Source organism: Aedes albopictus, chromosome 2 (genome assembly GCF_035046485.1).
Source record: "Aedes albopictus strain Foshan chromosome 2, AalbF5, whole genome shotgun sequence".
NCBI classification, from domain to species: Eukaryota; Metazoa; Arthropoda; class Insecta; order Diptera; family Culicidae; genus Aedes; species Aedes albopictus.
In genome coordinates, this window is record NC_085137.1 from 73,524,395 (window position 1) to 73,550,902 (window position 26,508).

General features: G+C 40.9%; 1 protein-coding gene across 4 annotated transcripts in view; it reads left to right on the top strand.

Annotated features, from left to right (window-relative positions):
- LOC109621239 (NPC intracellular cholesterol transporter 1) overlaps positions 1 to 26,508 on the top strand; it is a 150,693-nt gene that overhangs the window by 108,456 nt on the left and 15,729 nt on the right. Inside the window, exons 6-11 of one of the 4 annotated variants that reach the window (XM_062849921.1) lie at positions 9,415 to 9,549; positions 18,735 to 18,914; positions 19,037 to 20,887; positions 21,008 to 21,877; positions 24,449 to 24,528; positions 26,007 to 26,058. In XM_062849921.1, the coding sequence (XP_062705905.1) occupies positions 9,415 to 9,549; positions 18,735 to 18,914; positions 19,037 to 20,887; positions 21,008 to 21,877; positions 24,449 to 24,528; positions 26,007 to 26,058 (3,168 nt within the window). The remainder of the gene's footprint in view (positions 1 to 9,414; positions 9,550 to 18,734; positions 18,915 to 19,036; positions 20,888 to 21,007; positions 21,878 to 24,448; positions 24,529 to 26,006; positions 26,059 to 26,508) is intronic. The other 3 variants (XM_062849923.1, XM_062849924.1, XM_062849922.1) reach the window with 3 other exon arrangements.

The window sequence follows — 26,508 nt, forward strand, 5'->3', positions numbered from 1 at the left end:
ATTCTGGAAGAAAATCCAGGAGAAACTCCTTGAAAAACTCGACTAGAAATTCAGGAGAAACACTGTGGGAAACCCCGTTAAAACATCTTGAAGAAGTCCCAGAAGGCACTCCAAGAAAAACCGTGGAATTCCGAAAATAAACCCACGATAAACTATTTGAGTGGTTCTGAGACAACCCCTGGATGAAATTCTGGGAGGAATTTCTTCCGGACTTCCTCCTACGCTTTCTCCAAGAAACTTTCGTGGGATTCCTTTCACGGTTTATACCGAAATTCTACAGGAGTATATCCCGGGAGATTTCTTAAAGGTTCTCGCAGAATTTCATTAAAAGCGTCTCCCATGATTCTTCTGTAATGATTATCTTCGATTCCTTCCGGTTTGCCTCCAGGGATTTCCCCAAGAGTTCTTCTCGGAGTTTTTGTAACTTTTTTTTGGGTTTCGAAAGTAGTAGGTTGTTGGCCTAAGGACCCCTATCCTCCGTGGTGGGGCTGCCACCTTAGGTATAGCTTCCGGTGGAGGAGCCGCACCTCCTCGGTGAACAGACTCTCGGGACGTACCTCCTGAATTTATCTGAAATCAGAAGGACAATAGTGTCCAGGATGCAATATCTGCTAGGCACGCAACTCTTAGCTGGCAGTCTTTGTCATCGATTGACCTGTGGAAGCATGATTTAGAGACCAGAGCTATGTCAGACGATCTCCTTATCGTCTCAAAGTTTTGCAGCCCAGCAAATGTACCTGGAGGAACTTATTCAGAAATCACGGGAGAAACTCTGACGAATTATTAAAGCGATTCTGGGAATACTCCTGGAAGCTGCCCTAGGAGAAATCTCTGCAGAAACTTCTGACAAATCCAGGGAATAACTCCGGGCTAATGCATTATGACTTCCTGCGAAAATTTTTGTACTCGTAAATTCTGTAAGGAACTTTGAGAGAAACTTTGGAAAAATTCTTACAGAAATCCAGATAAAACTCCGGAAGGAATTTGAACAGCAGTTCCAGGAGAAAATCCGGGTGGAATTATGTAAGGAATGTTGTGAGAAACCCTGAAAGAACTTCCAAGAAGAATCTTTGGAGGAATATCCGAAAAGATCCATGATAGAACAGCTGAAGAAATCTTTGAGCAGGAGCTTTTGGATGATTATTTATACTCTCAGACTCTCAGATTTATCTGCTTCCACCTGGAATTTTCCAACATCTTTGTGGATTCGTCATGCTTGCCACACAGTTATGCAGATTACATAATTCTGGGGTAAGGCGAAACTGGAAGCATTTCCTCATGTTTATGGTTTTTGATTTTTCATTAAATAACAAAGCAATATTTTCAAAATCGGTTTTCGTGCACATGTAGAGTATGGATCAAGGTATCTCCTGAATTTTTTTGGTGGTGAAAATGTTTTCCGTTTTTGCAGAAACCATTTTTTTGTGAAATTTTGTTTAAAAATGGTTTCTGCAAAAACGAAAAACATTTTCACCACGAAAAAAAATCAGGAGATACCTTGATTCATACTCTACATGTGCACGAAAACCGATTTTTAAAATATTGCTTTGTTAAAAAATCAAAAACCAAAAAATGAGGAAATGGATCCAGTTTCGCCTTAAGCTTGCTTCCGGTGGAATCGGCAGCTTTTTTTTTGCAGAAGCAAAAGCTTTTTGTAAGAATCATCGGTATTACGCGGACAAGATTTGTTTTGACATTTCTGCTTAACACAGCTTATGTTCGAAAGTAGAAAAAAACCACACGTTTCATGAACGTTAACTTTACAACTTTTAAAATCCACATAGTTTACTACATTGTTGGTATTAATAGTAGAATGAAAGGAATCCCAGATAACTGTATTCCGTCAAGAATTCACATACCTCTTTGAATGCCTACCGGCATTTTCCCAATATTTCAGCTATTCTTTTAGGAATTCCTTCTCATGTTTCAAGATTCTGATCAATATTCCTTCCAGACTTTATCCTGATATTTTTCACGGATTTTCTGCAGTATTTCTTCCAGAGGCTTCGCAGATATTGCTCCCAGAGTCTCGCGCAGGATTTCTGCCGGACTTCCTCTTGCGTTCTCACCTAGAAATTGTCATGAGATTTCTCACACAGTTCATTTCGGCAATTCTACAGAAGATTTTCCCAGGATATTTCCTAAAAACTGTCGTAGAATTTTCCAAAAGTTTCTTCGGGTATTCATCTTTAGCGATTTTTCTTGCTTTCTTCTGTGTTTTGCAAGGGTTTGCCCAAAAGTTCTTCCCGGAATTTCTACCAGATTTTTATCGTAGTTCTTTCAGGATTTTGTTAATTGATTCTGCTGAGATTTTCCAAAATTAACAGGCATCTCTTCCATTTTTTTTAATTCCTCTGGGTGTTTCCTTGCTTATGGGTTACTCTAATGACTTTACCGGAGTTATTCGAGAAAGTTTTCCTGAGATTACCTTTGAAACCTTTTAAAGACAAACGTCTTGAAATCCCGCTTCAACAGTGCATCAGAACTTCAGACGCACAAATCTCAAAAAGCAGGCTTCAAACAACAGTGCATTTCATTATTACATTCTTGCTCACTCGTAATAAGCTTAAAATGAGAAGATCAGTTGCGCTGGTTTTGTTTACGAAGAGATTTGTGCGCTGGAGTAGGTGAATAGGTACCAATGTCGGCAAGTCTGTTCCTTAAATCCATGCAAGTAATTCTCGGAGAAATATTTAAAGAAATCGTGGCAAATTCGCTCGAGAAACTCAGAAAAAAAAACTATTGGATGATTTACGTGTGCAGCTGCAATAGAAATCTTAGAAAATTTGCCAAAAGAAATTCCTAGAAAGACAGAAGTTTCGTAAGAGAAATTGTTGGAAAACTAAAAATCACTAAATGAAAACCTTAAAGGAACTTTAGGGAAGGATCTCCGGAAGCAACCACGCGAGAAACTATGAGAAATATTTCTGCAAAAACCCCGTGAGTAATCCCTGCAGAAATCGTGGGAGGAACCCCCGGATGAAATCTGGAGAGAAACTCCTGTAAAGATCAAAAAAGAACTTCTGCAAACCCTTAGAAAAGAAATCTTTTGAGAAATTTAAAAAAAGACCCCTGGGAGACATTGCGTGAAGAGTTCCATTAAAACCGAAAAACAACTTACGAAACAAAATGTAATAGAAATTCAAGGCGGAATACCGGAAAGATTTCAAGAAATTCTAGATAGAGCAGCAAGCCATCTTCAGAGAATTTTAGGTTGCACTAGCAGCCACCTGTGCGGCTTACTACTCAGAACTCGTAGTAAATACTACTTTTATTGATACTGAATGTATTGTTTATAGTATATGTTCGAAATTTATACGGCTATGTTGTACAAGTAGTATTTACAACCAAAATACTCAGATTTACTACTTTTCATTCATACTACCCAATATCAGTGCTTTTCAAACGCAGTCCAGCAACTGCTTGATAAATTACAATCTTCGTTTTTATTGGTTGCAAAGGCAGGACTCTGGGGCTCGCAAGGGCGTGCGCCCTTGAAAGTCCCGACATTTTTACTGAATGTTTTACATCATTTTAAGGATGTTATTTACCTGACCGCTTCAATGTTTGTAATGTATCTACGATGTGCTGCAAGCATTGATAACGGTAAGAAAAATGATAGAAGAAGCCGATTTTACCGTTTTTCAGAATTCTTTAAGTAATTGTTGTGTATGTGAAGGCTAGACTAGATTACACTATACATATTAGACAGAAACTATTTTTTTTATTCTAGGAAACAAATTTCCAGACTCTATGTCGAAAATGTCTTAAGTGCATTAACATATAACTGCATTTTCACATTACCAATTCAACAGCAACTTCTCCAGAAGCATCTCGAAGTTGTCCGAGAGCTGTCGATTTCTTCTCGAACCACATAAAGCCATTCCCGGGTGACCCTGATTCTTGTGACCATTAGCAATTCGCTAATTTTTGCATTCGCTTACCATTTACATCACCATACTGGATGGGTGTCAAAATTTACATGCTTTCCTACGGCGGGAGATGGATAGATGGCAAAACTGCTTTGTGAAATCGACCCCCTTCAAAGGGACGACACGACGTGCCGGAACGGTTGACATGAAGGCGAAACTTCCAGAATCGTTCGACAGATTGATTTCCATATCCAGAAGAATCAAATCCTAGTGTGACGTACCGATTTCCAGTGCAGTCTAGCCGCGGAAATCGAGGCTAAATGATTTGCGTCAAAAGGCCATACATATTTATCGTTTATGTAGAAAAGAGAACTTTGCAAATTCAAGTGGGGGTGAAATGCCATCACCATGGATAGACGAGGCTGTATCTGTAGCCTGTAGTCAAAAAGGAAATTCGACTAGCCCCGATCGACATCCGGTCACGTCGTCCGTTTCTTCGAATCGCCCTGATGGGTGATTAATTGAGTTGTACAGTTCAAAAACTTTCGATGTCATTTTTCCACCGAATCGATTTCCATCCATAAACAGCATGAATAACGTGGTGCTCTGAATAACAGATTCCAACGGAAATAAACTGTCTGATGGGTGTTATTCAGAACAAAAGTGAAAATTTATCTGTTCCACAGTTCAACTCCCTGCGAAATAACTTTGGATGGGATGTTCAAAAACTTTTCCATATGCAACGACGTTGTTAAATCGATGCAGCTTGGGTCGGGTCTGGCTTGTGTCTTATCATTTTTATCGGGCTTCTGATTGTCAAAACGATAGGACGATCATGGTGACGAACAGCGATGCCATTTTAAACTCCAAACAGGAAAAGGCCTGCTAAACTAAATTTCATGACGGAAGAACGATTCGTCACGGGGTGCATATCTAGCGTGCTTGCTGATGGTAGAAAATGTTCAAGTTCATGGAAATTATTGCATGCTATTTTTTCAGTCCGTGACGTTCTAGTAAATTTAGCGCAATGCACCGAATTTACACGACACATGCTAGTGATGGTTATTTATTGTAGTAAACGATGACATAAAACTTTATTGATTGTTTCAACGAGATATGTACTAAACCACAGATACATTGTATCATGACTTTGCGCCTTAATAGCTGTGATGGATCATTAATAAATTTCCTCGCAAATTGGCATTTGGTTAGCAGAGCTGCTTACCTAATAGCGCAGGAAATTATCAAATAAAATGGACGTCAAAATCATGACGCAGAAAATCGCCAAATTTCCGAAAACCATCTAAGTGTGAAATTCGCGTTTTGGATGACGAGTTGGTGATACCGAAATAGCTTCCGTAGGTTTATCATCATCATGAATGGAACTGATTAACCTTGCATGCGATTCTAATTCGGTAAGAGAAGTGCTCTATATGAGCGCTTCCTGTTTTTTTTTTTATAGATATAGGAGCGTATATTAAAAGTGGAACTTGGTCTGATGGTTTTGTTTTAGCTCTGAAGTGTATCTATTGGAGCCTTAACCGATTTTTTCATAAGGCTTTGAACGACTATTTATATGTTGAAATTTAATGTCACAACAGACACACATGTTCGATTAACAAATTGATTTAATTTGCGAGAACAAATCTACGCGATCCAGTGGGAATCGAAACCACGACTCCCAATTCGCTAGCCTCCCACGCTATTTACGGAGCCACTTGACCATCTTCGACCTCAAGGCTGAACTGGAATCCACTATCGCACATAATTAGCTTCTTTTTCATAATTCAAATCTTCTTCGGGTGAAATTAGATTAACATCTACACACATCTCTGTTGTGTACATGTATGTCAAAGCTGGAGAGGAATTATTTTTCAAATGTCATGCACTTTAGACACTGTCTTCCGATTACCTTCAGTGGGCCGGGGGATTCGCACATCTGCAAATTTATATGAATGCAATCTTTATTTTGGCGTAAATTAATGTATGTTTGTGTGACAATTTATTACAACAATTTAGCTGCATCCATACGATTATGGTACTGATGTGTTTTTTCTTTACTCGGTAGCTCATAGATGGGTAGTACAATCTGCAATATTTTCTTACTAATGTTATTCTTGGAAACTTCAGGATAATGCCTTCTACGACTTCTGCGAAATTCCTGCCATATTTGTTTGTGGTGGACATCGTGACGAATTACTTGTAGATCTTTTTCCAAGACGAGTACAAGGTTATTGTAGTTTTCCTGGAAAAGTTATGTGCAGATCTGTAGAACTTTTTTTTAATCATGAGCAAGCTCCTATTAAGATCTCTTGCTTGACCACTTGACATATCGTCTACTAAAATACTTAGGGAAACACTGATAAAGGTATTCAAAAGAAGTGCTGGCAAACTCCTTAAATATTTCTCGAGGTCATTTGCTGTCGGATTTATTTGTTTCCTGTCGAGGTCTTGAAAGAGTTTTCAAGATATCGGACATGCTGTTTGTACAGAGAAATTATGCAAAATTACAGATACATATTAAACCATATCCGTCCTCCTGCGCCATATTTATATTTATAGGACAGTACTCCTGAATTTAGTATGTTGAGAATTACACAATATGTTAACGTACAGTTTTCGAAGAAATAGTTCATGAGATCCATGCTTCGTATATGGTGGACAATTCGCTTCAGAACTTTCTCACTTGATGGTGCAAGTGCTGTTGCAAAGATTACATATGGACACGATATATAAATCCACTACACCGTCTTCAACCAGAGGTTGTACAGACTGAAGGATCACATGAGACAACGGACAACACACGAAACACCCAATGGTCCAGTAGAGCATTTTCCGTTTGACGTAAAATTCTCACCATCTGAAGCGGGAATCGAACCCACACTCCGAGGCTTAATGCACGGCCACGAAGCCCACTTTTTTCTAATTTTGAAATAAATTTGTTTCCCTGATATCTTAACCATAGTTTTAACTTCGAAGTTATATAGACGTGTTCAAAATAATTCTAGTTATTTTAGGGATTCCTTTCGGTTTTTTTTTCTCCCGGAAATCCTCTATGGATTTCCCTTGGGTCTCCCTAATAAACTTCTCCTATGATTCCTCAAGGGATTCGTTTTGAACTTCCTTCTTTGACATCTCCCGAAATTTATTTCCGGTTTTCTCCCGGGATTCTTTCAGTGATTAATTTTTACACTCATTCAGGGATTTTTCCAAGATACTCTCAGATATTCCTCTAGGGATTCCTTCACGATTTTCTCCCGGGATTTTTTCAAGGATTTTTTCCTGGGTTTCCTTCATGGATTCTTCCTGGCATTCGTTTAGACTGTTTTTGAGATTCCTTTAGGAATTCCTCCAAATCTTTTTTTCTTTTCTAAATCTTTTATTTTGTGAATATTAACCAGATTACCTTTCTGAATTTCTCCTGGGTTTCCTCAAGATAAGAAATACTTCGTTGGATTTTATCCGAAATTACTTCAGGGGTTTCTTTCGAAATTTCTCCAGGAAATCCCTCATTAATGCCTTTCACGATTGATTCTGGGGTTCCTTTCACGATATCTTTCATGATTCCTTTAGGGATTTCTCCTGAATTCTTTCATAGATCCCTTCAGGGATTCATCCATGATTCTTTCGGGGATGCGTTCGGGTCATCTACAGGATTTTTTTGACGACATCCCCTCTGGGATTCCAATTTTTTCTCAACGTTGTTCCTGGTGGAAAATGTTTATCAGGTTTCTTTAGAAATCATTTTTACCAAAGTCGTTTGATTAGGAACGAATAAGAGTGCAAAGGACAGTTAATAAAATAAAGAAAAAATTTTAAGCTCGACAGACCTCCGCCTTCTTAGTGACATCCTCACTGGAAGAAACCCTACACTCAGCCAAATAACCTTAAGATTTCCATAAGGCCCAACTTATGCAACGGCCTTAAAGTAATTCATAATGATTCGGATGAATTTCATAAGGTCACTCTATGACGTAAAATCGTCTCACAGCTTGGCTTTTATTCATGTTTAGCAACATGGTATTCTCAAGCGTTGGTAGCCGTGTGGATAACACACGGGCTCGGTGATCCCGACGTTCATGAATCGAATCCAATCTGCATCATTTAAAGATTTTTTTGTTATTTTCATAAGTCTATCTTATGAAATTTGTCATAGCAAGCACGATAAATTTTCATAAGGTATTCTTATGCCATCCATAAGAATTACTTATAGCAAATTTTCATAAGGTATTTCGATGAATTTCGCTAGATTTTTTCGCTGAGTGTACTACTCGGCAGTATTTTATGAGCAATTCCAGAGTTATTAACTGAAAGCTTCCTCTGTCACTGACCATTTTGCATGTGCATATCGTCTGACGGGCACGAAGATACTCTATGCCCAAATAAGTCATGGAAACTTCCTTTACGAAAACATCCTGGATCGACTGAGAATCGAACCCATCACTCTCAGCATGATTATGCTGAATACCCACACCTTTGCAGCTGTGGCAATTGAGGTTCTCAAATAGCTTGACAGACATTTTCTGTAGTTTACCGTAACGTAATGTCATCTTAGTCCTTTTCCACTATTTTTGAGTGGTTCTGATATCAAATCTTTCGCTCATTTAAAGTTGTTTTGTATTGATACGGATCATAATCTACACATAAAATAAAATCTGTGCTTAAATAGAACTAGAAAATGATCAGATGTTGACCCATGAATATTGTCATTTCTGCTTTCATATCGTTTCGTGATTGGTTTTATATCCGCTCACCAGAGCGGACCGTATTGTTTACACTTGACCAAAGATTGATATTGATTGGTTGATTTATAAATTCCTTTTCGTGCATGAGCCCCCGTTTTCGCGATCGACGCCCATCAGCGAGTGTGTTTAGCGTTATTTTTTTATTGTAGTGCAATTAAAATCTCCTTTCGCCTCGATTCATTACTGTTTGTTCCGACAACAACGAACGTACCTACCTTAGGTGGAGAGTTTCAATTGCCGCCCCAAGTTATAAACTGTACGTTGGTTGCTGCGTCATATTTCTCCTTCGCGCGCACTCTATATATCGGCATACCTACATAGCTATATCACAAGCAGCAAAAGTGCAGTTTCCTAGAGTTCCATTTTTTTCGATCATCAATCTTTTTTACACACATGAAAACACGAACACACAAGGTCGGGGTTAACACTTGAGTGGAAACACTTTTGGTCAACTGCTGGATGGTTTCTTGGTCTCGCGAAGTGACTAATTCTGGCGTTTCTGGAGATGGTTTTCTGATATTCGTACTCTTCCATCATGTCTCATTCAATCATTCAAACATCATTTAATTTTAAGCGTTACCAAGTTGCTCCTAATCTGATCATTCCCCTTTTTCTTTCCTTTTGTTTTTTGGTTTCTTTTTTGGATACTTTGGTGCAAAATCGTTTACTCAAATCGTAAACCGGAAAAACAATCTCAAAATTCCACAAATACTCCAATCGTGCATCATTGGCGTGATACCCATCATCATTTCATACGTATATTGATTGAAAAACACCTCTCAAAAAATCAAACACAGAACTACTGGTGCCTGGCGACACATTGCACTCGGACCTGCGCTCGACCGTGGGCCGCCGTTTGGCTGGTGGACTGTCTAACAGTGGCGATTTGGGTACCGATCGCGAAGATTCGCCCCTACAATCGAAGAGATCGAGTAGGTTTTTGCCGTTTTTTTCTTAATATTAATTTCTATTGTTTCTGTTGCCTAGTTTCGTTGTTCACGGTATGCACTCAATGTTTTGCTCTTGTTTTCTCTAATTTTCTGTCGTTTGGTTTAGTTGTCAAGTTTTACAAATTTGGCCCTTTCTGTTTTTGCTGTTTTTATGTTCTCGTTGTAATGCTTCAGCTGGTATTTTGTATGATCATCACGTTTCCAAGTACACCACCACTCAACCTTCGAGCACCGCTAATATACCAGCCATCCACAAAGCTCACCCCTCATAAAATCGAAGGAACGATCACGTTGATCCTGAAGTGTTGGACACGTTTGTTCCGGAGCCTCATATTCTCATTCATTATTCAATAACCTTTCAACTTCGGAAAATTCAAACACCAATTACACACATCTATCGACTCATCACACATTCATCGCATATAGCTTATCCTCATCGCATCAATCCACTAGCAAAGCTAGGGAAATCACATCTTCTCACCTGAAAGTTGCAAATTGCTCAACAAAAGAACCGTGTCTGTCTCTCTCTCTCTGTAGTATAGTACATTTGCGTATGTCTGCCTCCATCGTCGTCGTAGCCACTTCATGTTGTCACTCTAATTAGCATCTTCCGATTAGCAATTGCGGAGATGTAACCAACAACCTGTTGTATATTTATATCACACAACACCCATCCGCGTTTTTACACGGGGTCTCTCTAATCAAACATCTGTCACGCACTTTACTAGCATTCCGAACAGTATACGTACATTAGATAGTTTGTAGTCATCACGTTCATCACCACGTTGTTCGTCTTTCTGTTGTAGCTACTCTCATTTTCATGAAGGAAAAGTTCAGCTTCACTCATCATCATGCATCGGCCAACCATTAGCCTATAGTTTGCTACTGTTTCGTGTTTATCGCTTCTATCTGCTATGCGTTCTGAATGTTGTAGATTTGTTGATGGCTTGTTGCTGCCTAGACCTAGCTAATATTTAACAAAAGCTTTTTAATTTGTTAAGTCTATCTAAATATAATGTGACACAACTTATAGTGTGTAAGGAATTATTAATCAATTTGTTTCAGATTTCAATTAGACGATTTATTTTGTTTTAATTTCACAGTTGTTAAGGAAATTACAAATGGAAATACGTGACAGTACCTTTTTTTTTAATATGACAACAATCATCGAACATCGACAAAGCTGATCCTCCAGAAGCTCCGGGAATCCTCCAGGAATACTTTTCGAGATTTCTCCAGGAATTCTTATCGAGACTTTTCTTGGAGTTTCTTTTGAGATTCCTCCTTCTCCTTTTGGTCTGAAGAAGTTTTTTCCTGGGTTTCCTAAAAGAAATTTCTGATAAACTGTAATGAATGCCTTAAAAAATCCCTACAAAACTGCTGAAGAAATTCCACAATTTTATAAGGAACTCATGGTAGAATTCCATGCGGAACTTGCAGAGGTATTCCGTAATAAACTCCTGAAGAATTTCCAATAGTAACATATGAAATAATTCCAGAATAAACTTCTCGAGAAATACCAAAAGGATCTAGCGAATTCCTGAAAAATCCCTGAAGGAATTCCTGGAGGAAATCCGTAAGCAGTTCCTGAAGGTATCCCGGCAATACCGTTTTTAAATATGACAACAATCATCGAGCATCGACAAAACTAAATGCTGCACGAAGCTGTTCCTCTAGGAGTTCCGGGAATCCTCCAGAAATTCTTTTCGAGATTTCTCCAATATTTATTTTTGAGATTCCTCCGGGAATCCCTTCTGAGGTTCCTCCAGTTCCTTTTTGAAATTCTTGCAGAAGTTTTTTTTTTCTGGGATTCCCAGAAGGAACAACTGGAGGCAATCCTGGGGGAGCTCCTGGAAGAATTGCCTACAAAAGAATCCCTCAATTCCGTAAAGAGCTCATGGAAGAATTTCATACGAAATTTCTGTTAAATCGCATAAAGAATTCCATAAAATAAAACTCGCGAAGGAATTCCGTTATACATTTCTTGGGGATTTCCTGAATGAACTTATTGAGATAGTTCAAAATGGTCTGCAGGAATTTCAGAAGAAACTCCTAGAGGAATCGCGGAAGTAGCTCCTTGGAGAAGTCCTGGAAGAGTTTCTGGAAGAATTCAAGAAGAAGTAACTGGAGGAATTCCGGAGAGTTCCTTAAAGAGTCACGGAAGGTGTTCCTAGAGGAATCCCGGAAGATGCTCCAGGAAGTGTTCCGGAAAAAGTTCGTGGAAGTATCCCAGAAGAAATTCTGAGAAGAATCCCGGAAGAAGTTCCTGTAGGGATCCCGACAATACCTTTTTTAAATACGACAACAATCATCGAGCTTCGACGAAACTAAATCCTGCACAAAGCTGATATTTCAGGAGCTCTGGGAATCCTCCAGAAATTCTTTTCGAGTTTTCTCCAGATTTTTTTTTAGATTTCTCCAGGAATCCCTTTTCTTGAAGATTTCTCTTGGAGTTTCATTTAGGCTTCCTCCAGTTCCTTATGGAATGTCTGCAGAAGTTTTTGTTTTCTGGGATTCTTAGAATGAAATCCTGAAAAATTATCATCAATGCGAGAAAGAAAAAATGGAGGAAACCAAGAAGAAACTCCTGGAAGAATTTCCTACAAAACTGCTGGAGTTATGTCTTAAGAATTCGTTGAAAGTGTTCCATTATTTTATAAGGAACTCTTGGAAGAATTACAAACGCATCTTCTGTTGCGCATAAAACAGAACTAGCCGAGAAATTCCGTAATATACTCCTGGAGAACTTCTATTCGGAACATATGAAAAAAATCTAGAATGAACTTCTGGAGAAATTCCTAAATGATCTGCAGGAATTTCAGAGGAAACTCCTAAAGGAATCTCGGAAGGAGTTCCTGGAGAAATCCTGAAAGAGTTCCTGGAGGAATCCCGGATAGAGTTTCTAGAGGAATCCCGGAAAGAGTTCGTCGGGGACGCCCGGAAGGAGTTCCTTGAGGATTTCCAGAAGGAGTTCCTCGAGAAATCTTTGAAGAGATTCTTGGAGAAACCGTGTGCAGGATGTTTTGGAAGACCCCCGAAATAAGTTCTTGGCGGAATCCTGGACGGATTTCCTGGATGAATAAAAAAAATCCAGAAGGAAGGAATTTGGGATGGAATCCCGGAAGGACTTCCGGGAGCAATCCGGGGAAATCCCGGATGGAATTCCTGAAGGAATCTCGAAGGCAATCCCTGAAGCATTCCTGAAGAAAACTTCTGGTGAAATCCTGGAAGAAATACCTAGTGAAGCTTTTAAAGAAGGAAATCGTGAAAAAACTCCTGGAAAAAAGCACCCGGCACCGGGATTTCAGAATGTGCACCTGGAGGAATCCCAAAAGAAACTCCCAAAATAATTACAGAATAAAACTTCTAGAGAAATCACTGAATAGACTCCTGGAGGAATATTTGGATGAAATTTCTGGATGATTCCCGGAAGGAATTTGTGGAGGCCTCGGGAGAAATTCCTGAGGAAATCCCGGGAGGAGCTCCTGATAGAATCTCAGTAGATGATCACGGAAGAAACCCTGAAGGAACTGCCAAGGAATCCCTAGAGGGCAAGACAAATATGTTTGGTTCTTCAGAGGATTCAAGTTTTAAAGGCGGTAAGACTAGTACAGGAATCGGCAGATGGCGCAACTACACGTGGAGTTTGTATATGACCAGCGGTGCTGGTGTGATCGTTCCAGAACGCATTGAGTATACCATGGACCATGGAGAAATTGGAAGGCATCACAATTAGGCGCTGTCCATAAACTACGTAGACTTTTTTTCGGCCATCTCAGACCCCCCCTCCCCCCTCGTAGACTTTTGTTCATACACAATTTTCGAAATTTGTATGTATGAGCGTAGACTTTGGCCAGACCCCCCGTCCCCCTTAAGAGTCTACGTAGTTTATGGACAGGCCCTTATGCCTCTTGTTAATCTTTTGCAATGAAGATGATCCCCATATACGGAACGACGTGGAGTGCAGTGAAACATACTGAAAACCAAGAATTGTATCTAGAGACGAGCAAGCGCACGTTTGTGCTAACTTTCAATTCTTAGTCAATACCGCGAAGACATTTAAGGAAGCTTGTGAGACAGCAAGCGTGTTAATAAAGAAGGCATATCAAAAGGTTTGGACTCCTGAACAAGATAGCGTTCTTGAAGCTTGTAACAGCGGCGAACGATTTAAGTGAAATAGGATTCGAACTCAACGATCAGTAGCTTGCTTCCTTGATGCTCAAAGGACTTCTGGAGCATACAATCCGATGATTATGAGACTACAGGCATCCGGTATCAATTTCACGGCTGACGTGCTAAACACAAAAATCATTTTGATTTTAGACGTAAAATGGCTTTTAGAGACTTCAATTGCTGGCGAAGGAGCTCTTCATACGAAATCAAAGTCCAAACATTCGAAAATAGAGAAGAAGAATAGAGTATGTTCTAATTGCATCAAGCCAGGCCGCTATGCGAGCTGGTTTCCAAGCACCCAAGCCTAAAGTTTAGGCACTTATTGTAGAGAAAGGGATGGTCATACTAGAGCTCGAAGAATGTCCGATGATTGTCAACGGTGTCTTCATGGCTCTGGAGTTGCCAACGAATTTTTTTTTTGCATCAGCAAGATCTGCGAGATTGGTATGACGGCACTGTTTTAAAACGACGGATGTGATGTGGAGATATTATTGTGACAGAGAATGGAATGTATATGCTGCTGTTCACGAAGCTGCGGATGATGGATACGTCCAGTGGTATCGTATTTGCGCAAGAAAACAAACGTGCAGGATCTAGTACACTTCGACGTGTGTGGTCCAATCGATTGTTAGGAGTCGGTATTTTGTGGCGTAGCCATTACGAAGGATGCACTTGAACAAGGCAATGCACAAGGGCCGAGGTCATAGACCTTGAAGCCTTGTGAAAGAGCCAAAGTCTTGCACTTAGTCGGTAGACGTTGTTAAAGCCAGACGGAAAGTTTTAAATCCAAAACGAACTGAGTGAGCTTCGTTGAAACGCTAGTGAGCTGTGAAGAGGTGAAAACGTGCGGAAAAAGAACATTAGGACCCCGCAGTTTTGGTGTGAAGGCAACAAAAGTTTACCCTTTATCATTTGCCCTACCACGTCCTGGTGCGTCAACTGAGTATATTCTGGCAGCGTTGTTGGCTGCCCAGTGCCCAAGAAACACTCTTGTCACAGAAGAGTCACAGCAGTGCAGGTTTTTGTTGCGCAGAAGTCACTGTGACTTACCTCCAACAAATAGATGCTTACTTGCCAGAAGTAAGTCACAGTGATTTCTGTGCAACAAAAACCTCCGCCGCCGTGACTCTTCTATGACAAGTCTGTTACTTGTGTGAAGGCCGATCGGTCCAATATCCGGTCCGTGCAGCTGCAGCTGTACACCAAAGCCAACCTGAGGCTAGATACGCGTCCAGACGTGGCCTGAAGAACCCGCGGTACTCCGTATCCAAGCACCAAGTGAAGTAAGTTTACGAGTAATTCAAAGCACTGGTCAATTCAAAGCGGTGGTCGAAACAGCGAAATTCATGATGATGCCAGGCTGCCGAAGAAGTTTTGGGCGGAGGCCGTGTCCACTAGGTAAAACCCCAGAAGTATCCCATTCTGAAGTGCCTATCAGTATTTCAATCTCGGGTAAGTAGTTTATTATCCAAAGCAGGCAGTGAGCTTGTCGTGGAGCTCCCTCAGTAACTTGATAGATCCGCTGAAGAGCAGCATGGATTAAGGCGCAGTGGTTCAGACCATTTATTCTGATTTTGCGTACTGTTGTTCCGTTACTGTATAGAACTGACCTGACGGAGAAGTGGATCAATCCAAGCTACGGTTAGTTGTCGAAGCCTGTTTCCAACGTTACGGTATGATGTCTATGCTCCCGCGCTGGTCTACCCAACAATTTGATACCTCATCATTGTACCTAGGAGTGGAGCATAATCTGAACGTAGCTCAAAGGTGCTTTTCTGCAAAGAAAACTGACCGGCGAGGCGATCTAGACGGAATAGTCAGGCGGTTTTGACAAAGATCCAAGATGAAAGATTTAGGAGAATCGAAGCTGTGTCTTGGACTCCGGATAACACGAGATCGTTGCAATAGAAAGCTATACCTCATGGAACTGCAGCTGTATTTGAAAGACATCTTGCACCTTCGGTTCAGTATGCCGAACTGTAATTCTGGTTTAAATCCAGCGATTTGTTCACTTCAAGCAATTCGGAGAAATGCGGACAGTTCCATATAAGAAAGCGAGGCCAGCGAGTTCAGCGGCAAATCTGGACGTCTATGGGAAGTGGTAAAACGAATACCGTGACATCACCTAATTCCAATTACTTTTTTTTTTGTTTCTAGGAATCAAACAAAGCGATTGGAATTAGGTGATGTCACGGTAGTAAGGTGTTTTTGGAAGGAACACCGGGCATTCCGTTTCGAATTGGAGAATAGATGCAGATGAACGAAAATCTATAACGGGGTACGACATTTTTCATAAATAGGAAGAACCAGGATATAGATATTCCAGGCGGCAGAGCGTTGTACTTTATCAAAGACTGACCTGAGTTATCATAATTTGAAATAGTACAACAACAAAATTAGTTTTAAATTTGCTGTCAGACTTCGCTTGGGTAGCTGTTACTTAATGTTCTTGACAATATCATGTTTGACGCGTTTGATCTCAGAGAAAAAACGTGTATAGGTGCCCGTTATCACAGAGCACCTATAAATGATGTCGAACCGACTGATTAACGATGTTACTGTCTCCAATTTCTTGATAACTGCTAGCGTTTGATAGCAATATCTGTGGTAATAAAAACGTACGTTCAACTTTGAACCAATGCTTTTTGGACTATGACTTTGCTAATAGTTTGTGTTAAAAATGTTAAATGTAATGGTATTAAATACTTTTCAGGTTCAATTGAAGCATATATAATATATTATATATACACTACCCGTCATAAGTACGGACTCACAAAAAGTATTGCAACAATATTGCATCACCATGACTCACCTCGATATCTCAAAAAACCAGAACACCTATAAAAATGCCGCCTTCAGAAAAGTTGTTGCTTTTGGGCTTCTGAATAACTTTGCTGAAGACAGCATCTTTGTAAGTCCTAAGGTTTTGGAGTTATTGAGGTGAGTCAATGTGATGCAATATTGTTGCAATACTTTTTGTGAAGCCGTACTTATGACGGGTAATGTAGATTAAAATGTTCACTTGATCCTTTAATGTATCACAAGCAGAGCTGCGAAATAACAGTCATGTCAGTTGACTACTGATTTTGCACCACCGTCACTATCACTGTAGGCAGATCAATATCAAAACGATAGTGACCGGCAACGACTTGATACTGACCCGCACTCTAGAGCACTATCATAGCAACTGAACTGATAGTTTGGCGATTTTAGCCAAAACGCAAAATGTTTAATGACCAACGTACAAAACTTGTTATTCTGTACTACATAGTCAAATTTCATCACTTTAAGTGTTTATTTTGACGTTTAAACGAATTTTGAAGATGGTCTATCAGTGATAACTACCCGTCATCGTAATCAGTCTAGTTGTGATGGGAAAAGAAAAGTGACGTTGACTCAACAGAGCACACGCTGAGTTGCATCGCAGTCAGTCTATCAAAATCAGCGGTTTGATAGTGACAGAGAGCAACTCTGATCACAAGAAAGCCAGCGAAGGGTAGATTACTCGTTTTTTGAGATACCGTGACCGCGCCTAATTCCAATCAGCTCCTTATTCCGTTCACTTGAATCAAAACGACGAGTATTAGCCGAAATTGTCGCAAATCTTTTGCAAATTGTTTTTAAAATTTTCAATAATTATGTACACGCTAGACTATAATTAAAATTTTCATGATTGTTTACGTATTATTGTGAAAATACATTAAATGTTATTTATCATCCAATTGGCAGCCATACTACTTTTTTTTCTTTTCGGTACCTGGGAATTGCATCAATTCATATATTAATTGTATTTTCATTGAAATACTAACAAAATCAATCAAACAAGTATCAAAGCAAAACAGTAAAGGACATATTTTTATAAATTCAACATCAAAAAAATTTTTCGTCGACGACTCATGATGCTGGAAATGAAAAAAGCACATGACCGGAATTAGGATACTAGAGGTTGTACTTGTTCCTAATTCCAATCAACATATGGATGCGTAGGAATTCTGAAAAAAATGCAGTACAATCGGAACAACCAACTCCAGCAGCATCAGTCAAGGCACTATGACGATAGATGACCGGTACATATCATTCATTGCTAATTCCAGCAGCAAGCATAAATTGTTTAAATATTTATTCGCATATGTTCAAAGATTGATTCGTCATAGATGACGTCATACCCGACATGAACCTATCATTGACCTGTTTTTATTTTGGCCTGCAAACCCAATATAGACGCAACAGTTTTGCGATGTTGGCCCAATAGTGGTCCAACATTTGGTAAAAATTGACCCGACTTTGACGCGACATTCGATTTTATTTCAGTCTGGCGGAATTTTGCAATGTTTTGCGTGTTTCGTGCTGTGCTAATCATTTGAGTGACAATTTATTCAAATGAAAAGGAATTGATTTTCAATTAGTGTGTGCTTTGATTGAAATCATGTAGTAAGAAGCAAAAATGACGGAAAAGATTTTTTGAATGAATGAGATCATTGAAAATTGATAAAACTCTAAGAATCCAGAAAAATTCTAAAATGTGCAACAACAGTGAAAAAATCTAATATTATTACTTCAAATTATTATAAAACTAACACATTTTAATGCGGAAATAAATGTATTTTACACAAAAAAAATATAACTATCACTATAACAAACAATAACAATATGATTATTTGGTCAACATGATAATTACTTTGAGTGACCGGAATTAGGAACACAAGTGAACGGAGTTAGGAGCATACTGATTGGAATTACGAACAACAACTTGTTAAAATTGGCGGCCATTTTCAAAATAAGTGGAGTACTTGCAACCTTGATTATATTTTTCTAGCAATGTAGAGACATAATGAAACAGCGTTGCACAATTACAGCCATTAAATGCAGAAGATGTGTTTTCTACAGCTGTTAGACTTAGTGCATCGCCTTAAGTGAACGGAATTAGGTACGGTCACGGTACTCCAACTGAAAGTCAGACATTAACTTTCTTTCATTTACCGCAACTCTCGCAGGTGCCACCTGGGATGGCGAACAGGAGCTCCGACCGCACCCGAATGCCATCAACGGGGACGACGACGCCGAGTCGGGATACTTCGAGCGGTTGGGCGCCAAGACCGAAACCGCCCTGGAGAAGTTCTTCACCGCTTGGGGCACTACCTGTGCCAAGCATCCGTGGATCGTGCTGCTGTGCGGTATGTTTTCGAACAAAACTCAGAATCTATTGTCTACAAAGCTATGTAGAACCTTTCTAGTTCATTGCAATTTTTGAATGTTCGCCTAACAACTAGTCAACACTTTTCCTGCTTCCCCGCAGGTCTCCTGTTCATCGTGGCCATGGGTTTCGGTATCAAGTTCCTGCACATCACCACCAACCCGGTCGAGCTGTGGGCATCGCCCAATTCGCGGTCCCGTGTCGAGCGGGAGTACTTCGACTCGCACTTCGAACCCTTCTACCGGATCGAGCAGCTCATCATCAAGGCGGAGAACCTCTCGAGCGTGGTGCACAACACTTCGAATGGGGTGATCGAGTTCGGCCCGGTTTTTAACAAGCAGTTCCTGTTGGACGTGTTCGAGCTGCAGGAATCGATCAAGAAGATCGAAGCCATTATGGCCGATAATAGCACCGTTGGATTGCAGGACATTTGCTTCGCACCGCTTACTGCAGAGTACCGCGGACCCACTCAAACGGAAGACTGCGTGGTGCAATCGCTTTGGGGTTACTTCCAGGACGATATTGACACTTTTGACTCGGAAGACGAAGATCCTCAGGGATTCCCTGTGAACTACTTGGACCGATTGATGCAGTGTTTCGGCAATCCCTACAATCCGGATTGTTTGGCTCCGTATGGAGGTCCAGTAGATCCGGCGATTGCCCTCGGAGGTATTCCTCAACCGTCGTCGGCGGATGTGAAACCAAAGTACGAAAATGCCAATGCCGTTATACTGACATTCCTGGTGAAGAATTACCATGACAAGAGTAAGCTGTCGGCTGCGTTGACCTGGGAGGAAAGCTACGTGGCTTTCATGAAGAACTGGACTAGGGCCAACATGAGTATCGCTTTCACCTCGGAGCGATCCATTGAAGACGAGTTGCGACGAGAATCGCAATCCGACGTTTCGACCATCTTGGTTTCGTACATTATCATGTTCGCTTACATTGCCGTTTCGTTAGGACACGTAAATCAGTGGAGTCGTGCGCTTATCGATTCCAAGATCACCTTAGGACTCGGAGGTGTCATAATCGTGCTGGCTTCCGTTGTTGCCTCCGTCGGAATCTTCGGTTACATAGGACTTCCGGCAACGCTGATCATCGTGGAAGTCATTCCGTTCCTGGTATTGGCCGTCGGAGTAGACAACATCTTTATCCTGGTTCAGACCCACCAGAGGGACACCAAAAAGCCAACGGAAACCCACGCGGAGCACATCGGACGGATACTGGGCCGAGTGGGGCCATCGATTCTACTGACGGCGGTCAGCGAGAGCTGTTGCTTCTTCCTGGGTGGCCTTTCCGATATGCCTGCTGTTCGTGCCTTTGCTCTGTACGCCGGCATGGCCCTGCTGATCGATTTCTTCCTGCAAATAACCTGCTTCGTGAGTCTACTGGCGTTGGACACCGCTCGACAGGCGGACAATCGCTACGATGTGCTGTTCTTCCTACGAGGATCCAAGAAGGACGTCCCGGTCAACACCAACAAGGAAGGTCTGCTCTACAAGTTCTTCAAGAGCATCTACGTGCCTTTCATCATGCAAAAGCCGATTCGCGTGGGAGTAATGGTCGTCTTCTTCGGTTGGCTCTGCTGGAGCATTTCCGTGGCGCCACACATCGACATCGGACTGGATCAGGAACTTTCGATGCCGGGCGACAGCTTTGTGCTGAAGTACTTCCGATATCTTGGAAAATATCTCAGCATTGGACCGCCGATGTACTTCGTGGTCAAGAGTGGATTAAACTATTCGCAACCGTACGACCAGAACCTGATATGCGGCGGACAGAACTGCAATCTGGACAGTTTGTCCACGCAGGTGTACATTGCTAGCAAACGGCCGGAGGAGACGTACATTGCGCGGCCTGCTGCTTCGTGGTTGGATGACTATATTGACTGGTCGGCGGCGTCGGATTCCTGCTGCAGACAGTTTGGCAACGGGTCGTTCTGTCCCCATGATAGTAAGTAAAACTCATGTTGTATGAATTAGTATGATAACCAAATCTATCTGTAAACACTTCGGTTGTATGCACTTCCTTTGAATAAATTCTGTACTGATTTTTTCTCCTCTCTTTCCTCAGTGACTTGCGACAAGTGTTCGATAAACCTAACCTCCTGGAACCGTCCGAACGAGCCCAGCTTCCGGCGATACGTATCCTTCTTCCTGCAGGACAATCCGGACGCTAGTTGTGCCAAAGCTGGCCACGCAGCCTACGGTAACGGGGTGAATCTCAAAGCGACACCGGCCAGTGCGTACAACGACGTTGGGGCCTCGTACTTTATGGCGTATCATACCATCCTGAAGACGTCCTCGGATTACTTTGAAGCGCTGCGATCGGCTCGGAAGGTTTCCGCCAACATCACAAGCACCATTCATGCGAAGTTGCGGCTGGAAGGTCGCAGCGAGTCCGAAATTCAGCAGGTTGAAGTGTTCCCCTATTCGGTGTTCTACGTGTTCTACGAACAGTATTTGACCATGTGGCCGGACACGCTCAAGAGCATGGGCATTTCGGTGCTGGCCATCTTCATCGTGACATTCCTGCTGATGGGCTTCGACATCCACTCGTCGGTGGTGGTCGTGATAACGATCACGATGATTGTCATCAACATCGGCGGACTGATGTACCACTGGAACATCTCGCTGAACGCCGTATCGCTGGTCAACCTGGTGATGGCCGTCGGCATCAGCGTGGAGTTCTGCTCCCATCTGGTGCACAGTTTCTCCGTTTCGCTGGAGGAGACCCGGGAGAAGCGAGCGGCCGATGCACTGACCAAAATGGGCAGCTCGGTGTTCTCCGGCATCACGTTAACCAAATTCGGAGGAATCTTGGTGCTCGGGTTCGCCCAGAGCCAGATCTTCCAGGTGTTCTACTTTAGGATGTATTTGGGCATCGTGCTGTACGGTGCCGCCCATGGTCTCGTGTTCCTGCCGGTACTGCTGAGCTATATCGGTAAGTAAGGCTGTGTGACAAGTTCGAAGCGCAAGATAATAACCTGATGTTTGTGAATGTCTGGTGTTCGAGTATTGCCCGCCCCCAACTAGAGTAAATTTGTCTGTTAAATATTATATTTTAGAATAGTGAGACGTCCTTTTTTTATTAGTTTTTATTTGTGTACACAAAACTAGACAGGTAGAATAAAACATTTCCAAATTGAACCAAAAACCAACCCCAAATGTGTCGATATAAATGTCACTGAGAGAACGCTCGTGTAGTGTTACGATCTAACTCCCAACAACACCCAGAATCATTTTGTTCATGCCCGTTGCGGTTGACTCTTCACGTGTTGGTATTGGTAGTTTTAACGAACGTGAATTTGCGTTCCAGAATCGATTATTTGATCAAATAGTAAGATGTTATCATAAAGGAATACAATCAAATTTTTGTAGTATGATAGAAGGGAAGAATGCCGCAGTAAAACATCAAAATGTGAAGAGTCAACCGTAGTTCGAACTAACAGTGTTTTGTTTATTGCATGCTAGATAGTCCTCGTTTGTTCGATTGTTTGCTACGTGAATGGTGCAAGTCTCAGGATTGCGTGCTGTGTGGATGTGTTAGTACGTTACTCATCGTCCCAGTTTACTTCAAAATCACTTATTGAAGAAATTGTAGTACTAGAATATAGCTGTTCTCGCTGCCTTTCGGTCAAAGTTTCGGTGATATAACAAATGCAGCTAATCACATAGAATTAAGTGTACTCAAAAGCTAAGAATCCAAGAATCTAATTCACCTTATTCTAGTACTACAGCAGCTACAATAAGCATGCAAAGTTTTACAAACCCATATGCCATTGTGCGTATTCACCTTCTGCCAACCAACATGCCCTTCTCACCTTCGAAAAACTCAACAATGTGCAGAACTTTCATTAGCTAAAAAGAAGATTAACTGGTTAAAAGACCATAGTTTAGATTGAATCCGCGAGGTAGCGTATAGTGTCAAAGAAGTGCATTCTCCGCGTATTTCGAAATTATGATTTGCTATAGAAAAATGCTGTCTTCGACAAACTTGTTCAGCAGGTTAACCGTTATGTGTCCGACAAACTTTTTGCTTTTTTCTATACCGTGTATTTTAAATGGGTGCTGGGTACCGGGTACCCTGTCGGCCACATAAGGGTTAAAAACTACTCGATAGATGAAACCTAGGTTCAAAATTTTTCCACTACTCTGCGCTAATGTCGAATAGGTACGTAATATTTATTGTATCCTGAGAACTCATATAGCTAAAAAGAGCGGATTTTTTTTTTTGAAAGTTGAAAAGGTATGTTGGGTTGATAATCTAGTAATCAAATGCTCAAAAAAATATGTTATGATATATGAAGCAGCGTTCAGATGAATTTTTGGTAGGACTATTGACAAGTTATTGCTGTTAATGGGGCACGTTTGGTGTAGTACTAGATTTGTAGTAATGAGCTGAATTTTTGTATGGTGAGAAGGTCAATTCTCCTTTTCTTCAATGAAATGCCCATGTAACAGATCTGGCTGAATAGCAGTTTCTTAAGTTAAAGTTTGCTTGAGAGGGGTTTGTTCCACTCTTATACAACAAAAATGTTTGGTGGGTGGTGCTAAAAGCGTGGGTATTATGATTCCTTGCCTAATTTGATGCTGTTTGAGCAAAACTTTGGATAACTATGTTGTTTATGTTGCAAGAAATGGAGAAAACAACAACACTGTTGCCCAAAGTTTTGCTCAAACAGCATCAAATTAGGCAAGGAATCATAATACCCACGCTTTTTGCACCATTTCATGGCAAAAACGGATAATTGGCATTCTCACCATACTAAAATTCAGCTCATTACTACAAATCTAGTACTTCACCGATCTGTCCTAATTCTGGTTTGACAAAAAAAAAAAGATAAAATAGGAAGTAATCAGTGAAGTACTAGATTGAAAGTAGTGAGCAGGATTTTTGTATAGTGAGTTGATCAATTCTCCATTTCTGCAATGAAATGGTGCAAACAGCGTAGGATATATGATTTCTTGACTAATTTGATGATGTTTGAGCAAAAGTTAACCGCGTTGTTGTATTATTTCTTGCAACTTCAACAACACAGTTACCCAAACTTTTGCTCAAACAGCATCAAATTAGGCAAGAAATCACATAACCAACGTTGTTTGCACCATTTCATTGCAGAAATTGAGAACTGATCATCTCATCATACGAAAATTCAGCCCGCTACTTTTAATCTAGTACTTCATTGATTGCGTCCTATTCAAACTTTTGATTACTTGAGGACTTAGTGCATCAACATTCAGTGTTCTCCCATTGTTTGTGTGTTCATGTGTGAAAAATCTTTCGGAATGGTTAACAAATTGCGTCAAATTCCTCACATTCTAAATTTCTTTATTGTATTTTTCTCATCTCTTCCTGGCGTCTGTTTGGTATCAACGCAAAATACTTAAATAACAACCAAAATTTTGACCATTTAAAAATTTGGTTCCGTCACTCCGCGGGCAATTTCAAAACATCCAAACATCCACCCCCTACCAAATCCACGCATGTTCGGCTTAATCGGGCCACTTCCAGGCGCCCCCATCAACAAGGTGAAACTGGCCAACCACCGGCGGCAGGCCATGCAGGACACCCAGGAAACGTCTCTCTCAACCGTAAGCAAACCGATCCGTACTAGTTCTAGTTGTTTTTGCTATGACTGTTGCACTAGATCCATTACCACCCATCCGTCAACAACGGACACATTGCTTGAGCGCACCAACAACAACCATTCGGTACTAGAATGCACGGCTACCGTTAGCGATAGTATTAGCATGGAGAGCATCTGTTTGGCACGTTCCCCCAAACCGGACGATGGCCGCCGGCGGTATTACTTCGGAACGTTGTCTGTACATAGCGAATTCGGTAGCACATGTAATCCATTGGCGGGTAGTACTAGAGGAAACGGTAAACAGCGGATTGGGTCGGTTCATCTGTGGCGGCGAATGGTGCGCTTGTGGAGCGGGGACGCTTTCCATCTGGCCAGCAACAATGCCAACTACTCAAATCCGGACTACTTCCTCGGGGCGACGCTAAAGCTTTGATTGTGCACAGATTTAGATGTGTAGTGTGTAGTACTAGATTAGTGGCATTATTCAACTGTGGTAATCATTATCATTTTCATTTCGTTCGTGTATAATCAAGGCTTGTATGGATGTGTATCGTTTCATTCTTCTCCATATTCGTTTCCTTTTCCGAGGGGGCATCCATTAATTACGCCACACGAAGAACAATTCGGAAGGATACGTACTAGCTCTTAAATTCTTTAGTGATAGATTTTAAGTAATTTGCATAATAGATAAAACATATAGAAGAAGAGTTGATTATTTTTTTATCGTGACGTAATCAATGGATGTCCACAGACATTTGTGGCGTACTAGAATATATCATTTAGGTATTGCTTACTAATAGATTTGACATTTATATGACATATTTATTCTTATTGTGCAAAATGTTTTCGCTCTGTCAGCTTCTCAATCTCTACAGTTTCGCTAACCGTCGCAAACCAAGTGGATTTTGTCTGTGGTGATAGGGTTTCCGGACGAATCCGATTGATTATTAACAAAGCATTCTGCAAATCCACGTCTATCAAACAGCTGTATTAGCTTTTATTGTACAAAGCTCATATTGAATCACGATTGAATATACCTAATAATGCACCGGGCGCAACTTCTAGTACAGTAGGGACCCGATTTTGTCAGCCCCATTTTGCGACAAACTTTTTGCTCTCATTACCATACGGTCACATTTTATGCAATTTATTAATTTTTATCATCAAACTACTGCTGAGATGCAGAACATAGAGGGATAAAAAGTTTGAAAAACTGTTACAGTTTTTTGAGAGAGCAAAAAATGTATTCCGAAAAGGGGCTGACAAAATCGGGTCACTTATGTATCTACTCAAATGGGAACCGTGCACAATCACCACACAAAAATATACCTGAACGTGCAAGCAATTGCACACTCTAGTACCGCATTTCATCTAGTGACCGAGCCAGTACAGCAAAACGCTCTGCCTACCACCAGAACCGATCTCTGTATGATTTGTATTTCGCATTTTGTCTTGTTCTGTTCTTTTCCTATTTTTTTACAGCCCTGGGATGAAAGAATCTTTGTGTTTGATCGAGTGGAAGCCGATATCCACGGTTAATAAGTATACTTCGTCGTGTAGTAGTAGTAGTCAGTGTTGTAGATAAACCAAAGTGCAATATGTATCGCAATAAGAAGCACATTTCAACCGTCCGCGCAGTAATGATCCCATTGTCCGTGCGTGTATTACGCCCCCATAGAAGACGTAGAATGGAATGAGTACATGAAAGTTGTACTAGCTCTAGCTAGGATATAACGTAATCTACATGTTATGTGTGAGAGTAAAACACAGCACAACTACACTGCACTAGATCAGACTTGTGGATTAACCAGGACCTCCGTTGTTATAACGTACCAAAGTGGCTTACAATGCTGTCTTCCATGAAGAGATCTAGTTTCTCCCCTTTACGGACGTGCGTCTTCCCTTAAATCTTGAGTAATAAAGTAGTAGCTAGTTCAAGCAGCGATCAAATCGAGATTAGTGAGAATGTCTTGAGCTTGAGGTA